The 18355-nt window shown below is 32.5% G+C and overlaps 1 protein-coding gene across 1 annotated transcript in view; it reads left to right on the plus strand.

The window, feature by feature from the left end:
- The window catches only part of VTA1 (vesicle trafficking 1), a 50516-nt gene extending 33019 nt beyond the window's left edge, over nucleotides 1-17497 (plus strand). Inside the window, exons 5-8 of the mRNA XM_045544470.1 lie at nucleotides 987-1095; nucleotides 3761-3937; nucleotides 10433-10513; nucleotides 16134-17497. Of these exons, the coding sequence (XP_045400426.1) occupies nucleotides 987-1095; nucleotides 3761-3937; nucleotides 10433-10513; nucleotides 16134-16279 (513 nt within the window). The 3' untranslated portion in view covers nucleotides 16280-17497. The remainder of the gene's footprint in view (nucleotides 1-986; nucleotides 1096-3760; nucleotides 3938-10432; nucleotides 10514-16133) is intronic.
- The last annotated feature ends 858 nt before the right edge of the window (nucleotides 17498-18355 follow it).

Consider the following 18355-nt stretch of genomic DNA (forward strand, 5'->3'; position numbering starts at 1 on the left):
TATCTGGAGACTCAGATGAAATTAAATACTCAATTAAGTATCTGGACCATATGCTATATCTGTAACTTAATGGATCTTTGCAAAATGCTACTCTATTTCCAGTACTGTTGTTTTCAATGTAGTAAAACCATCCCTGTCTCAAACTCTAATGTTAGTACAGATCACCTGGGGATCTTGTTGTGGGACAGATTCTGGTTCATTAGATCTGGATTGGGCGTGAGATTCTGCATTTCTAGCAAGCTTCCAGGTGATACCAAAGCCATTGGTTCATGAGTATTATTACATAAAGATCAGTTCAAAATATAAACTAAAAATCACCAGCCCATCCACAATCCTAAGAGATTTTACTCTTGTATTTTATAGCATGGAGCATAAATTTTAAGGCAGGGAAAAAGAGCCAACTAGCAGGCTCTTCAATAATATTTTCAGTTCTCCTTACAAATTTCCTTTTTAGAATTGAGGTAATTGAAGTTCAGAGTTCTTAACTAGCATATAACAAGTTAAGAAGTCAGATTTACATGCCAATCAGTCTAGTGTTTGCTTTAACCACTACATCATCTTAGTTTTCCTTTTGTTTCATAGATTTGTACAGGTCTTGTTTTTTTCTCTTTAAGGAAAATAGTTCAATCCATTATTATCTTTTATATTTAATTTTACAATTCCATTTAGCCTAGTTTTCCCTGTGCATAAGAGTTTCAGATTTTGCTGGCTGGACATTCCCATATTTCCACTGCAGATCTTTTCTGAAATGTGAAATCATAAAAGAGAACTGGGCATGTGTTTTGAGGAAGCTAGATTTTCATGAAGTCTGTCAAGCCCTAAATGGTTGGTAGAATCCAGCAATAGAGTAAGGAGATTACCATACTCTTTCAGAACGTAATCTGCAAAAATAGGTTTTATGTCAGAAATATGGTATGGGTCATCATAAAGTTTACTTTTTGCTTTTTTGCTGTAGTCCAATATTGATATTAAATACTCTCTTTTAGAATGTGAAACACAGGAAATATGCAAGGTGGAAAGCAACATACATCCACAATTGTTTAAAGAATGGGGAGACCCCTCAGGCAGGCCCTGTTGGAATTGAAGAAGATAATGGTATGTTATTTATTTGTTCTAAGTAAAATTATTTAATAGAATCATGATTGTTCAGTTGATTATCATTCAAAGTTTTTGGAACAATGCAATTTTGTTTCCATCAGGTCCAAAATGCATGAAAATTAAGTGTAAAATTATAAACGTAGGGACAGTGAGAGATAAAGGCCAAACTGCTATGATATCTGTCCAGATCAACAAAATGGTTTGTCTCCAACCTCTAATCACATTTCATCTCTGCATAGGAAAGGCAGTCCATTTATAATTTATAAAATGTTTCCAAACCACAAAGAACACTATATTATTTTTTTGTATCTATTTGAATTGTGTAGATTATCGGGGGTGGAGAGGTAAGTAACACATTCACATAGTTCAAAAATTATGGAGTACATAAAAATACAAAGTGAATTTCTCATTTCCACCACATTCCTCATCTTCCCAGATCCTTTCAGAATTCAAATAAATAAATACCAGTTTCAGATTTTTATGCTCATTTATAGAAATCATAATTTATGAATTTACAAACAAATAGGAATATATAGCCTCCCTTTTTTCATACAATTGGTAATATACATACTGTTCTGCATCTGAATTTTTTTTTACTAGTTCTGTCAGTTTTTTGTTTCATTTGAGGCTCTCATTATATTAGGCACATGCACCTTTATAATTACTCATTTTTTATGAATTAATCTTTTATTATTATGAAACATTCCACTGTCAGGAAACCTGTTTTGCCTGATATTAAATTCAGACATCCCAGCTTCTATCAGCTTGGTATCTGTGTGACCTTTTCATCATTGTGAAATGTTTGACTCTATGTCTGCTAATATTCCTTGTCATTAATTCTACTTGTCTGTTATTAAAATTAGGGACTTCAGCTTTTTTTGGCATTTACATGGTGTGTCTATTTTCATCTTTTTCATTTAAATAAATCTGGGATTTTGTATTTAAAGTACATCTCTTGTAAAAAGCATTTATTTTTTATTCATTCTCAACACCTGCGTTAGCAATGTTTAGTCCATTTACATTGAATATAATTGCTATAGGTGGATTTAAACTTACTGTTTTGCCATTTGTTTTCTATTAATCCTATATGTTTTTGTTTTCTTTTTGTAATTTTCTTTTCTCTGGTTAGTTTTTTCTCTTTCATTTATTATGGCCATTTTTTTTATAGCCTTGAACATATTTATAGTAGCTGCTTTAAAGTTCTTTTCTGCTCATTTCAATACCTGGGTCATTTTAAGTTTTTTTTTTTTTTTTTTTTTGTAAACTCTCACATTTTCCTTTTGCTCCCATTTCTATAATTTCTATTGTCGATAACATGTTGTAGCTCTTCTGCATCCTGTTATCTTCCTTTGCAAAGTCTTGATTCTTATTTTAGCAGACAGTTAACTTGGCTGAACTCAAACTTTGGCCTTCCTTCTTTCAGCTTAAGTTGTTGCTTTTCTGGACCCCCCTTGAGTCTTCCTGATATTTATGCCCATAATTCAGGGGCATACAGATATTTTGTTGGGGTTCATATGCACATTTCAAGGCTCTCTTCTTGACAACTCTTTCATTTGCACAGACTGTTGAGTGCCCTCAGGTGAAAAACCACATAAAGTCATACCTTTCTTGGTGAGATTTCCTCTCCCAGGGGTTCCTTCATTCTTGTTTCTACCAGCTTTTGGTCACTTTCTAGTGCCTTTCAGTAGTTAGTTGTTTTTTTGTTTGTTTGGTTTTTGGTTTTTTGGGGTTTTCTTCCCTTTTCCAGAATGTATAAATGTTAGAGTTCTCCAACATAGGAGAAGGTGATTTTAATGCATATAAAATAAAAATACAAGTATAATTAGTAAATGCTCATCATCTCCGAGTAGCAGGTAAATTTAATTTTCTTTTTGCTTATTTATAATTATCTATGTTGAATATATAATGTGTTAATAATGAGACAAAAGTTATTTAAAAATTTGATGAGAAACAATAAAATCTATTCTATTTCATAAATCTGTAGCTTTAGCTTGCTTTTCTTTTAAATTACTATGATTCCCAGAAGTGGCTAATTGTCATTTTAAATATACTGTCAAAATTTAATTTTCTCAAAATAGCTTTCCAGTTCTAATGATACAGTATATTTCATAAGTCTACCTTTCAAAACTTTTCAAAACAAAGTATCTCATCACTTTTTTCTACATAGCTAAATGTGAAATTTCATTCCTTTATTTTTGTTTATTAACTAAATACTTTAAACAACATACATACATACAGTTATATAATCAACATACATATAATCATTTCATAGCTAGTACCCCATAAATACTGAGTAAAAAGCAGCTGTCAGAAATTAGTTCTTATTGGATAGCATAAATGTGGCATGTTTTGCCAAAAATGTCCTTGATTTTTCATAAGTTTAAAGAAAGTTTATTTTAAAGAAAAATACATGCAAAGAGTTTACAGAATTAGAAACTGTTATTTTGAAAGGAGTGATAATCATATTGTCAGGCAAAATTAAATTTTTAAGAAAATAAAAAAAATTAAAACTACTATTCTAAGAAATAGAGCCTGCCTATTAACTACATTAAATAGAATTGCATTTGAAGGTTTCGTTTGTGATATATGTAGCAAAATAAGAATACTTGGTGTTTGTATTTCAAAATCCCTAGTTTAACATTGTGTATGTATTATATAATAGATGTTGAAGAAAATGAAGATGCTGGAGCAACCTCCCTGCCCACTGAGCCACCTCAGCCATCATCATCTTCAACTTACGACCCAAGCAACATGCCATCCAGCAACTATACTGGAATACAGATTCCTCCAGGCGCACATGCTCCAGCTAATACACCAGCAGAAGTACCTCACAGCACAGGTAGGACACTAAAACTGAACAGTTTTTTAATTCCCCTTTTATAAATAATTGCTGTACTACTTACCATATTTGTGCTTCATAACGATGTTTGTGATCATATGTGGTCCTTAAGTTCCATTTGAACCCACCAAAAAAATTAAATTCTTTTAATTGAAGTTATAATATTAGTTGTATTATAGTTTTTGAGAAATGACAAATATTTGTTTTGATTAATATTAACCTTATATTTTATTAATAGAAATAGTTTCTGTGCTTTGCATGTGTATTACTATTCTTTTTTCTTCCCTCCCCTCCCCTCCCCCTTCACTATCGTTTAAGAATAGCACTGAGGTGAGTGGGGTTGCTATAGGATGTGTCGGTCAGGGTCTCACTGTGATAGCAAGATTAAATTTGTCTTGCCTCATTCCCTGAGGACCCTACCCCACCCTGACATGGGTATTATTGATAATGGGAAATACCTTTGAGGTGCAGAATCTCCGTAACAGGGGAATCACAGACAAGTGAAAGGAATGGTTAAGATTTTTTTTTTTAACCTTACAAATGTGTGAATTAAAAAAAACAGGGAAGAGATATCCTCTATCTTTGAATAAATCAATAGTGTATGTCTGTGTTTTCATAGAAAAAAGATCTGATGAAACCAGTGTCCAGTAGTAAGTCAGTGTCAGCAGATAAAGGCACTCGCACAAAATTGAAAGTATTCTTCATTTACTTGTATTGTTGACACAGTATCACCCTTCCTTTCAAATAGAAGGGTGTTAACAACGATAATTTAAATTCTACATTTAATTTTTTTTCAAGAATTGTTCTTAAAAAATTTGTATTTATCCCAGCACAAAAGTGACCCATAGTACTAAACTTTACAGTTATTTCAAAATATTTAATTAATGGAATAAGAGTCAACCATTGACCTCTGATTTTTACTGCTTCTATTATGTAGCACACTATTATGTCACTGACTTTTAGTTGTTAGCCTGTTTTACCCAAACCACGTAAGTTATTTTGTATAAGTTGAATTTACTTTTAAAAGTTTTCTGTTTTGATTATTGTAGCAACAATTATTTAGTCTCTTTCCTCCTATTTTAAAACTTTCAAGTTTATATTCTCTGTAGATAGTGCTAATATTTTCTCTTTAAGATTGTTGATGAAAGTGATAATTTTAGCACTGATCTCTTTTGTGTCTTCATTTGGTGTATTTTACCTGACTTTTCCATGCTTTATGTCCTATGTGATGACATTAATAGATGAACGAATTTGAATTTGTTTTGTAAGTAAAATTACATACAACACTGTTTTAAATATTTTATTATGTTTTAGAAATAGTATTTCCAAGGTAGAATAACATAAGCAAAACCAGCTATTTAGGTGTATTTGCCTTAGGTGAATACTGTTCAATTGTACTCAAAAGTTTAAACGCTGATCAAGAGTCCCAGACACAGGCATTCTCATGCAGGGGCCATAGGAAATAAAATGCATTTGGGGATCAAATAGTATTGGTTATTAGTTTCTACCCCTTGCTAAACCACAAACTCAACTGGTATTCAAATTCTCTTGACCTAGGTTTTTCCTCTTTCTAACATGAAATTAATCATACTTACGGTTATTTTAATTATTAAAGGGGGAAAGGTATAAAAATTCGGTAGTACTGTGCCTAGCACAAAATCGGTGTTCAGCAAATTAGCTTCCTTTCCCTTTTTTTTTTCCCCCCTCTTCCTTCCTATTTCTATGCCAAAGAAAAGGTATTTAATGACAAGTTGATGAATACTTAAGATTGTTTTGTGAATCAAGAGAACTGTCACATCTAGTGGTAGGGTATTAACCTTACAGAAAGGCTGCCCCCCACGGGGTGCTGCTTTAGGCAACATATCTTAAGGCAGCGTTGTGGTATTGACACATATACAAATGTATTATATACACACACACAATGAATATATGAAAGACAAACACACTTTTAGTAGGAGGGCTACATTAGATTGATCCATGTGAAATTGCTAGTTTTATATAATAAAAATGATAAAATACTGGTAGTTTCAATGTTCAAACTAATAGACAATATTTCCTAGTTAGAATATTCATGACACAAAAATAGTTATTAGGAGGTGGTATTCTGTTAGAAAGTCCTCTGGCATGAACAGTTTATTTTTTTGTCCAGTTAACTCTGGCATGAGCCTCATGTTTTCTCTCTTTTGTTCTTCAAAGGGGCAAATAAAACTATAAACGTTAGAACTTTTATAGGATGGGGTCTTATCCTATTTAAATGCTTCTAGACTTAGCATTTAAATAATTACCATAGCTAATTTACACACTTCATACAGCAACTAAATTAAAGATTGCTGTTCCTAATTTACAAACTCCAAAGAGTAAGCAGTTATCCAAGGGAAAACAAGCATACCCAGTAATGGACAGAACCAGAATTTGAATCCAGATTTATTTGACTTCATGTTTTGGCCACATCCCTTCTATGTCCCTTCTTCCAAGAAAGTAGAATCCTGTCACGTCAAAACCTACTTTTCTGATAGTGTATTTCCCCTTAAGATTGGTTTGAGATGTTGGAATCTCCTCCTCTTAGCCCCAAATTTTTTTTCTATTGTATTTGAAACAGTAAAAAAAAAAAATCAATTCATAGTTGCCTAATAAAAAACAAAATAACATTTTTAGTTTATAAATATAGCAGATGTTTCCCCTCTTACTCACTTTAAGAATGATTTACTTTCTCTCATATAAAGGTCCAGGATGGACTTTTATCAAAGGGAAATCCTTAAGATAGCTGAAAAGAATAGTATGTACTAATTTACAGTTTTTAGTTCTTCCACAAAAAAGCAAAGGGGGTGCAATGAGGACAGGGATAGTGATTGTTTAAACAGACGAAGTGTTTCCTTCTTGTGCTTTAACCACTGTGCAAATATCACATGTAGGTGATACGGTATACGGTTTTTTCTTTCTCATGAATCATAAGCTTTCTACAGTCCATAAATATTATGGAAGAAGACCATAGTAATAACTAATTAGATTAAATAATAGAATTATTTTCAAATCATGCTAGCTTTTTAATTGTAAACACAGCTCAACCCATACATAAATCAAAATCTGCACTGTGTTGTGTCAGAGTACCAGGGAGTGCACTAGAGTTCTTCTGTTAGGCTTTGATACTCTGTTGTTGATATTAGGGCATACACATTTCTCTCAGTGCTATTTCCCATGATTACACTGAAGTTTTACTCAACTCAGTCCTCCTACTTTTTTACCCTGGCTTGCACTGTTCCTCGTGTGTAGCATGTCTTTCTCCCTTTTTCTGTGCCTCTCCAAATGCTACATTTTTCCAGGGTTCTGTTTAATTACACTTTTTGGACAGTCTTTAGTTTTCTAACCAACACCCACGTCTCCCTTTTCAGAATCTCCACACCATTTAGTCAACAGAGCAGTTTAGTATTTAATTAGAAATCTTATGATATTTAATTCTTTAATATGTATTAATACCATCTAATATGCTATGTAACCGTCTACTTAGAAGTTAACCAGAAATTACTCATTAACACTTCTTTTTTGTTAGAAAGAAATTTCCAAAACAGTTCTGCTTTGCCCCAGGAGTGTTTTTATTATCACATCATTCCAACATATTACAGTCTAGGAGACAGTAACCCATTTGCAAATTGACGAATGAAACCTACCCAAGTCAAGAAGAAGGAAAAATAACCAAATTTGGGCATCTCAAAAAATAAATAAATAGCATAAACTAAAAACCATTTTCCTAGCTTAACAGGTATTTTTGAGATTGTGTTGAGTCAGTGCTCGAGGCCCCAGTGGCAACCTGCTCACCGTGGCTGCCAAGGGGACAGGCCTTGCTCCATTGCTTCAAGACAAAAGAGAACCAGTATCTTCTCACTGTGCTGCGTGAGGCGCCTTGAGCATGTAGTCAGTTCAAAAGTTAGTTGAATGACTCACCACAAGACTTAATAAAATGCAAACTACTTTTTTTTTAATAACATTAAATGAAATTTTACCACATAACTAAAAATTTTCTCCCAGTAAATTCTGTTTTATTCTTGTTAATACTGCCTACTAATCATATGGAGATGTACAAATAAGCATTTAAAAGTTAAAGCAGATTGCTGACCAAAAAGTACACCTTTTCCATAAAAAGAGGGGTTTGTTTGGAGGATTTTAATTTAGTCAAAATAAAAATTTCTTAATAAGGAATGGCGTTGATATATAGATTGGACTGGGAGAGAGTTGTAGTCTTCCCTGTTTACAATACATATAATCATCAACATAAGTTTCAGGTATAGCTGCTGCAGAGCACTAGCCTTGACTAGTCTCTGAAGATCCCTGTCAGATCTTACATTCTAACATTTTTTTTTAAATATTATGTATGTACATGCCTTTTAATGTTTGGCAAGTTTTGTGGAAAAAATTATGTCAAATGTTTATAGTAATATATTTGGTTAGCATTTATAAAAATCAAGCAAAAAATAGTCATTGGTCAATTTAAAATTTATATGTCTTCTAACTTTGCAATTATACTTCTATAAATTTTTCTATAAATATATTCATGCACACACACTATATAAGAATATTTACAGGCTGGGCGCGGTGGCTCACGCCTGTAATCCTAACACTCTGGGAGGCCGAGGCGGGTGGATCGTTCGAGGTCAGGAGTTCGAGACCAGCCTGAGCAAGAGCGAGACCCCGTCTCTACTAAAAATAGAAAGAAATTATCTGGCCAACTAAAAATATATATAGAAAAAATTAGCCGGGCATAGTGGCGCATGCCTGTAGTCCCAGCTACTCGGGAGGCTGAGGCAGTAGGATCGCTTAAGCCCAGGAGTTTGAGGTTGCTGTGAGCTAGGCTGACGCCACGGCACTCACTCTAGCCGGGCAACAGAGCGAGACTCTGTCTCAAAAAAAAAAAAACAAAAGAATATTTACTGTAGCATTATCTATAGTAGCAAAAGATTGGAAACAACTTCAATGTCCGTAAGTAATTCATTGCTTTATAAATTGTGGTGCATGCATAGCATGGAACAGTATGTAGCCATTAAAAAGAACAAGGCAGATTTATATGTATTAATCTGGAATTATTGTTAAGACACATTCAGTAAAAACTGCACAGAACAGTATAGTATACAGAACTCACTACCATTTGCAAAACATACACAAAGCTTGCCTTCTGGGGGATTTTGATTTTCAAATTTCAAAACACAAATGTCTTAGCAAAGAGTAGCATTGTGCATAGAGAGATTGGGGTGGACTCACATGTGTTTGTATGTCGATGGAAGGGTGTCCTAGAAACTGGTATAATCCCGAAGTGGTTCTGAGTAGGAATGAGAAGGAGGCTTTCACCTTTGTATTTTCTTGTACTGTTTAAAATTTGTGGTTCACTTTTCATCTGTAGTTAAAAAATAAGATTTTCATGACTTTTTATAGTTCCAAAGGCTGTAGAAATGAAACTAGTTTGCCCTAAAGCAAAATTAAATGAAGTAAAATCATGTTTATTTTAACTATTTTTTCCCTTAGGTTTATGATGAGAAAGTTCTTCAAAGTCAAAACTTTATGCCAGAAACACTGTATTTTAGAACTTTAATCATCTTTTGTGAAACCAACATTCTAGAACTCTCATTAGATGTTTTTGTGCCCCTAGAAACTTCCTACTTTGTTTTCACCCTTTCCTCTGTTTGCTTTTTCTTATCGCAGTGTCTTTCCCACTTTACTCTTACTACAAATTGCCTATTTGAATTTAACCTATGAGGTTGGGGCAAATGAACCCTGTTTTGAGAGATTATCCTCCATTGATTTGGAGTAATCAGCTTTTCTTCATTTGCTTTCCCTGCTGATTGAATCATTGAAGTCTTTTTTTTTTTGAATGTTTCAACACTTTGTTAATTTTTTAGATGATTAATAATCTTCAACTCTAGTATATTCCTTACCATTAATCAAGAATGCTTAGTTATTTACTGAATATGATAGTTTTGGCAAGTTCTAATATGAAGTAAAAACAAACTAATTGTTTATTGGATATATGAAAATACCATTTTAAAATGTGGGAACTGGAAATTTTGAAATGTATAATTTGTAATTTCATGCACAGTGATTAAATGGGACTCATCTCATAAGTTAAACTAAATCATAATTACGTCTCACCTTGTCCCCAAAATTATTTAATTGGCTAAGAAAATGAAAAGTAGGAAGTAGAAGTCTTTTACATCTATAGATATTTGGTAAGCTTTAATTGAGAAGTAAATTGAAGCATTAGATAAACAAAATACATATTAGGAAATGTATAGCCAATACAGTTATGTAAATACTCATAATGTATTCTCCTGCATATTTTCTCTGCCAGCCTCCAACATCAAATAAGTATATCCAATGAGAATCCATTAATGTTTCAAGAAAATAATTAAGTGAAATATGAAATTCCCCCATAATCCTGTAATTGCTTTCGTAGTATATAATTGAATGGTGTAACAATTTTATACCCATTTGTGCTTTTCTGATTTGCAGGTGTAACAAGCAATACTATCCAGCCTACTCCACAGACTATTCCTGCCATTGATCCCACACTTTTCAGTACAGTTTCCCAGGGTAAGTTTGTGAGATATATTGTATCTCCTATTTTGGAGTGTTATTTTGTAATTTTACCTTGGAAATGCTATATATTTAAATGTTCTTATTTAAATTTGAGTTTCTAGGTAATTTGAAACACATTTCCTTGAATGTTTATGTTCACTAGATTCTCAAATGAACCACGATTGTTAGGTATTATCAAAAATATCAAAATCCAAGGTATTCTTTTTTGTTACAGTTTCTTTTTTTGTATAGTACTGGATATATTGGCACAAACATTTAGCCAAAGCCATCATAAAAGTTTGTTAGATTACATTAGTTCGTGATTACCACGTGTTGTGACTGTGATCTTCCTTATCTGCACTAAGTTATTAGATTGTCTGAAAAGAAAGGAACTGACCATTGTTGAAAATAAAAATCTTTGAGGTTAATTATTTCGGTTGGTTGTTTCATAGGCCAGGTGATTGGTTCATTAATTGTAATCTTTACTACTTTTCTGACCTCTCTGTTCTTTTACCCCAAGTCAAGTGTGTTTATTTTAGTCTTCCTCATTCATAATTTGTTTTTCTTATGTCTAATGAGATTTAGTCTTTTTATATTTACAGTGAAGACCTCGTTCGATTATAATAATTATTATAATTAATAGAATTATGAAATAAAAAGAAAAGAATTTCATTTGACTTGGACATAAAGAACATTCTCCTTCATTTGGCACAGGGCTTATCACAAAACACAGAATACTTCCTTTAGGAGAGAATATAAATATCAACACTTGGAAGTGGAGGTAGAGATATATTTCTGAAAGTTGACTAGTGAAATAGATGAAAGAAGGTTGTCAATTAGGAGTGTCCAGAAGTGGAATGCCAAGAGATTTGTTTCTAAAGCTGATAGAATGAGAAATAGAAGACAGAAATAAGTAACTAGGAAAATTAAAAGAACTAATAAAAATTGGAGAAGATAGGCCAAGAGAGAAAGAATGGTGTAAGTGAGCTAAATTCTTATATTTTATAGGAGAATGCTAGCACATAATGTCTAAAAATTGATAACTCAAGAAACGGTGGATTTAGCTTATCATTTAGGGTTAGGAAAGTAACAGAACAACAAAATATAGAAATAATTTGAAGTGTGGTGGGAAGGAGGGACAGGGCAGATGAGTTTACCAATGATACACAGTTATTATTAATAAGTTCTGTCCTAATTTTTAAATCGTATGCACATATCACTCTGAAAGTAATAAAATATCCAACATGATCCCACTCACATGGGTCGAGTGATGGCACTTTAAGTATAGTATGAATTTTGTAAATTTTGTTTCTTTACTTCTGTACTCAATTGACTTACTGGTCTGACAGTAGAAAGATTTATCTACAGTTGGTTCAGAATCTTAAACTTAGAGAAATGGAGAGATTAGAAGTATGTGCTGTCTGAAGGGGAGGACAGTCCACCCACTCTTTGCTGATAAGGTGGTCAGGTCTTCAAGCACTGGGGACTGTGTCACTTAGTATACATTTAAATGTAGTATATCGTTTACTTATATTTAAGTGTATAAGTTACTTTAAATTTATTCTACTTTTTCTAGTTTTAGCAAAAAGCAGATGAGTCATAAGGCCTAAAATTAAGAGCTACAGTGATGACCTTTGATTCCCAGAAGGTCTAATTTTAAGAGTATTTGTGTGTTTAATAGGAGAGAAATAGTGGTAAAGTAAGGAGAGTAAGTAATAGTGGAAAATAATTTATCTGTTGGTAGATAACCTGCCCAATTAATACTATATTCCTCTGTAAAACTCAGTTTCCAGATTCCTCTCTAGAGTCCCGCTCACCTGTAAAAACTCTGTCTTTAATGTGAAAATATCTGAAAAAGAATAGACCAATAGTTCAATGAAACAGAATAGAGAATATGTAAGTCAGGCCACACAGTACGGGAATTAAACTAATGATAAAGGTGCCATTTGGATCATTGTGACTAGAGATCTTACAATTGGCTGTCAGGGAAAAAATTACCTTAGATACATATCTATCTTGTGTTTCATTTGATTTTGTCTTAACATGTTTGACAAATGAAAAGTAATAAATTCCATACAACAAAAGACCCTCCCCATTATAGTAAAATGTAACTAATAAAGCAGGGGGAAATATTTGGTACTGTCTTAGTCTGTTTTTGTGTTGCTATAAGGGAGTACCTGAAGCTGGGTAATTTATAAAGAAAAGAAGTTCAGAGTTCTGCAGGCTGTACAAGAAACATGGCACCAGCATCTGCCTCTGGTGAGGGCCTCAGTCTGCTTCCGCTCAGGGCAGAAAGCAAACGGGAGTGGGCAACAGAAAGTGTGCAGTGATCACATGGCAAGAGAGGAAGAGAGAAAGGGGAAGTGCCCAAGCTCTTTTTAATAACCAGCTTTTGCTAAAACTAATAGAACAAGGTATTACACTCACCACCACCACACTACCACCACCCCCCAGGGCATTAATGCACTCATGAGGGATCTACCTCCATGACCCAAACACCTCCCATTAAGCCTCACCTCCAACATTAGGTTTGAAGGTATGAAATATCCAAACCATAGTGGATATTTAAAAAGTAAAGTACTCATGTCCAGAGCATGTATAAAGAGCCCCTGCAAATGAATATGTAAAACTCAAATCAGTAGGAAAAAATGGGCAAAAATATTAACAGGTAATGCAAATGTGCAATGAATGTATAAAAGATGCCCAACCTTACTAATAATCAGGGAAATTGAAAATTAAAGTGAGTTTGATGTCAATAGATACAAAAATACTATAAAAGACTGATAATCTGTTATTGAAGTTATGGGGAATAACTCTTACATCCTGTTGGTGAGAATATAAATTGATAAAGCTTTTTTATAGTAGTATTATGTCACTATCAAAGTTATAAGTACTTATAATTTTGGCCCTTTTGGCCTACCTATTCCACTTTTAGTAGTCTATCTTAAAGAAATATTTAGACATGGGCACAAGTATTTACAAAATTACTTACTTCAGCATTGTTTATACTAATGTAAAAAGTGATTTTAAATGCCCATTTTTGGAAAGTGATTATATTAATTATGATCCATTTTTACTGTGGAATACTGCATACATATTAAAAAGAATATGATAGCTTTCACATGAAAAGATCACTTAGACATACTAAGTAAAAAAACAAGTTGCAGAACATGTGTTTTCCTTCTTATGTCTTTTTCATGTTCTTTGTTGAGATTTTAAATGCTAATTTAAAAGAATCATAATCAGATGACAGATTTCTTTACTGAATGTAAAATTTTAATTTACATTATTAGTGACTTGTAGACTACTGTATTTTTAAAATAAAGGAGAGCGCCTGATGTGTTACAAAATAGCAAAAGTTTACTATTTGACTGGCTTTTTAAGCTTATAGTTTTAATTATTAAAAATAAAATGTAATATCTCTTTATGTGTATAGGTTACATTTTGAATCTAAATCTGTACATTGGTTATTATTATCTAGTTATTTTATTTTACATATGAGTTACATATTTTATTATACCTATCTATAAGCTTTATAATTATATACCTAAGTAATTTTCTGTTAAAATATTTTCATTCATAGTTTATAAATATTGAGATTGTTATTTCCTGAAAAAATACAATATTTGTGTTTTAAAATAGTTTTATCATTGTGGATAAGTTTAATTTATAAAAACTAAAATAGTGACAAAGTTCTTGCCATTGTACACATTTTATCTTATTAATAGATAAGTGATATGTCAGACAAACAGTGCTAAAGCTAATGCTGTAAAAATAAGATTAGTTTGAGTATTACAGCTTTCTCCCAGCAAGTCTGGTAAATTCTGGACAGATGCCTTGTATATTTAAAAGATTGCCATGGGACAAGAGGATAGAATGTTAAAGCATAGAATGAACAATGTTAAGGTAAACTTAGTTTTCAAAGGTGTCTCACTCACCTAAGTAGTATGTATATATATATCTAGGTGACTAGAGCCTCTAAATATATTTTTGAAAAACTGTTAAAGAATCTGGTAGGTATTTTTCAAGAAAAAAAAATGAACTGAAGTGTGCCTGACTGAATTGTCAACAGAACTGCCAGATAGTTTTTTTTTTAGGTTTAATAGATAACAAATGCCAGGTCATTAAAATACTAAAAGTAGAATTGTGGAGATACTGTGTTTGTCTTTTTTTTTAATATCTAGTTATATTCTACTAGTTTATTGATTAATACTGCTTGCTTTCTAAGCAAGACTGAAATTCAAGGAAATTAAAATGATTTCTGTTAAAATTGCAATGTGTAATCTCTGATTCTTACAATAGTAAGGACCAAATTTTATGTGACCTTAAATAATATTAATTCAACAAATATTTGAAGGCTTACTTCATGTAGCACACTGTACTAGTTACTCTATGTAAGTATATAACTGTATTACTTAAAATCTGAAATTAATGTTTAATTCTATATGAACTTTATTTTAAAATGTGTGAAATGATTTAAAGTTACAGACTGCCTTTTCATATTCATTCATTAAAGTTACTGAGCACCTATAGATGCCTGACACTGAGCTAGAAACTTTAGGATACTCTTTGAAAATTTTAGAAAACAATAATTTGGATCAGAATTTAGTCTCAGCCTACCTGGAGTTGCTAACTACTTTGGAGTCTTTACCTAGGTTTGTCAAAGTTCTAATTTTATGCCATATATATGGCAAAATTAAAAGCAACTAAACAGTCATTCTGTTTATGAAAAGAATTAAAATATATCATCTGCTCATTGTATTTTATGCCCCAGCCTAAAGGATCAGGACTCCTTAGTATCCCCATTAAAATTGCCAGAGAAGATGTGGTTATTTCAAAAGATAAGATACAATATCAGTTTTTAATTTTGTCTTTAGAAATATATATTCAAAGATATTCATGTCTTAGATTAAATGAAATATTTTAATGTGTTTTTTTTACCCAGATTATTTAGTTGGACTCTATACATATTAATCATGTACATGACTAGAAAATCTGGTGAGAATAAATTTTGGAGAAATAATCTGTAATGGCTGTTTACATGTTTAAGTGTGTATTTTAATGACATAAAATTTTGGCAAAGCTTACGAATTTTTTAAATAGATGACACAAAAATCTAAAACATTTTTATACTAAAAAGAAGTTATGCGACATGTAATTTTTATATAAAGTTTGTCATTCACCTTTTTTTATTGAGGGATATATTTATATTCCAGCTCAAATGAAGGTTGAATGGTTTAGTCTGTGTGTATTGTTCCATGAAAAAAGAGGCTCAGCAACTCCAGCAAAAACACCAAAGCTACTGTTCTTATTTCACACAAACTCTTTTTGCAATTCATTTGCTAAAATGGAAAGACTCCTTGCTTATTGTTTCCTGAAGGAAAATCTTATTTATATAAGTTACTATGTATTGGCATACCTATGGTTTATATTAGTAAAAAAAACAGTTGAAAAGAATGAAGGAAAAAAATTGAAAAGAATGAAGGAAAATTTACCAAAATTCATATGGGACTGTAAAAAACTTTTGTGTTTTTACATAACCTTAAATATTTTCTTTAATCTTGAACAGAAAAATTTACCTAACAGAATACTTTTTATATTTTTATAAATATCTTAATTATTCTTTGTCTTGTAGGGGATATCCGTCTAACCCCAGAGGACTTTGCTAGAGCTCAGAAATACTGCAAATATGCCGGCAGTGCTTTGCAGTATGAGGATGTAAGCACTGCTGTACAGAATCTGCAGAAGGCCCTCAAGTTACTGACGACAGGCAGAGAATGAAGCCTGCATACAGCAAGCAGTTCCATGTATTTTTGGCATAAAAAACTAACAGTCCGTTTGCCTATCAACATCAGTTTTAAGGAAGACTTCAGTTCCATTGAATATAACAGTGCAACCTATATATATCAGATTCCTATCGAAGCATTCATCATCAGCCTCAACCACTTTTCATTGTCCGTTTGATGGATCTGGTCATCTCTATGTATATAGGGCTGATGTCAGCAAGACCCTGAAAGTGCCCATTGAATCTTCAAAAAATGAAAACATACCTCTATAAAATGTATATTGGGAATAAGCTTTCTGTCATAATTTGCATATGATTAGGGGAATTTTTTTAATACTGTGTGGGTAAACAGGCCATATTACTTTGCTTTAAAACTCTAAATTTAACTTCTAATAAAGATTGCCAGAATATTCTAGATTAGAGATACGTTTTTGTTTTCCTCAAGACAAAAAATAGAAATGAACGTCCTAACCTGTTAAATGAATCTGAAAGACATTATGTTCAAAATTCAGTTTATTTCGTATTCAATATAACTACATTAAAAGTTTAAATTTTTGTGGAAGGAAATACGGTAAGGTAAAGTAGTAGGATCACTTTTAGACTTAAGAATAATGTTGGTTTCCCAGCTGCTTTCCCTTATCCATTGAAGCTTAAGGTGAATTGGTATTTGCTTCGTAGGCAGTTTGACTGCATGTATTAGAGAATGAAAAGAAGATATTTGTAGCAATGCCTGGAAACTTGGTGCTTTAAGTTAAGGTTCTCCTCTGCTGCTGTGGAATAGATTCCATAGGGTGGATAGCTGTGAATGATGCAGAAGATTATAAGACTTTTAGATTCCCGGGTTTTACGTTTATAAGTTTTGTGGGGAATTACGGACTTACTATGTCACCTGCATTTGTGCTGTGTGAAAAATAAATACAAGGATTCTTTTAACTAGTTCAACTTATTACAGAGCCAAATGTCTGTCTTGATTTGCATGCTAAAACTGTCATTTTTAACTCATTATTTTTAGCTACAAGAATATGGATGTTTCTATAGAGTAAAAAACATTTTGTTTTGTTTTTTTTAAGTAAATTTGACAATTTTCCTGAAATTTCTGGTCCATTTCATTCATGCCACTAAGATTGGAATGTTTTAACTAAGGAGTCAGCAAGCTGTGGCCCATGGGCTGGCCACCTCTTGTGTAAATAAAGTTTTATTGGAACAAAACCATACCCATTATGTTTTATATGTGCTTGCTTTCCACAACTACAGAGTTGTATGACTTGCAAGTCTAAAATATGTACTATGTGGCCCTTTAAGAAAAAGTTTACTGACACTAGTCTAACATCCTATTTGAAAAACAAAAAAATGAATCACTAACTTATAATCATTTGTGTCAATTTTTCCCTGCATAAATACAATGCTGTTGTACAGGGTTTGGTAGAATGAATATTCAGGCTAAACGAATAATTCTAAATTATCACAAAAAACAATCCCCTAAAAACAAGCCTCCTAGAAAACATTTTCGTATCTTTTACAAGATATGTGAACATTTGTAGGGTTCACCATTTGCATCTAGAAATCCAGTACTCTGGTATAGTTCTCTAGAATGTTCTTATAATAGAAAAATGGCTAGGATGAGCTTTAGTGTTTTAAGAGATAAATTTATAGATCAGCAGATTTTAATTCAAACCTTAACATGCCTGGATACTAAAAAGCAAACTCATCACCTTTTATTTCACACCCTACCTGTTGACTCCCAACTGGGAGAGCGCAGGGAGGGAGGGAGACATGGAAGCCATGGAGGCCACTGGTGAGTGGGCTACGTGGTGTTACAGCCCTTCTCTGTAAAGTGTGACACCAGTAGCCACCTCAGCGATTGTTGTGATATTAAATGAGATACACTACATGGAGCGCTTAGCACATGGTAGCACTCCATAAATGTTCATTGTTGTTAATATTAATGCTATAATAATAGTGTAAATTGTTAACAATAGTTTATTTACCAAATATCAGGAAATCTCAGTTGTCTCTGTGGCCCAATGCTTAAAAATGCTTTCTTGCATGAGGGTACTGAACTACAATGTTTT

The sequence above is a fragment of the Lemur catta genome, chromosome 2 (genome assembly GCF_020740605.2).
Source record: "Lemur catta isolate mLemCat1 chromosome 2, mLemCat1.pri, whole genome shotgun sequence".
Taxonomy (NCBI): domain Eukaryota; kingdom Metazoa; phylum Chordata; class Mammalia; order Primates; family Lemuridae; genus Lemur; species Lemur catta.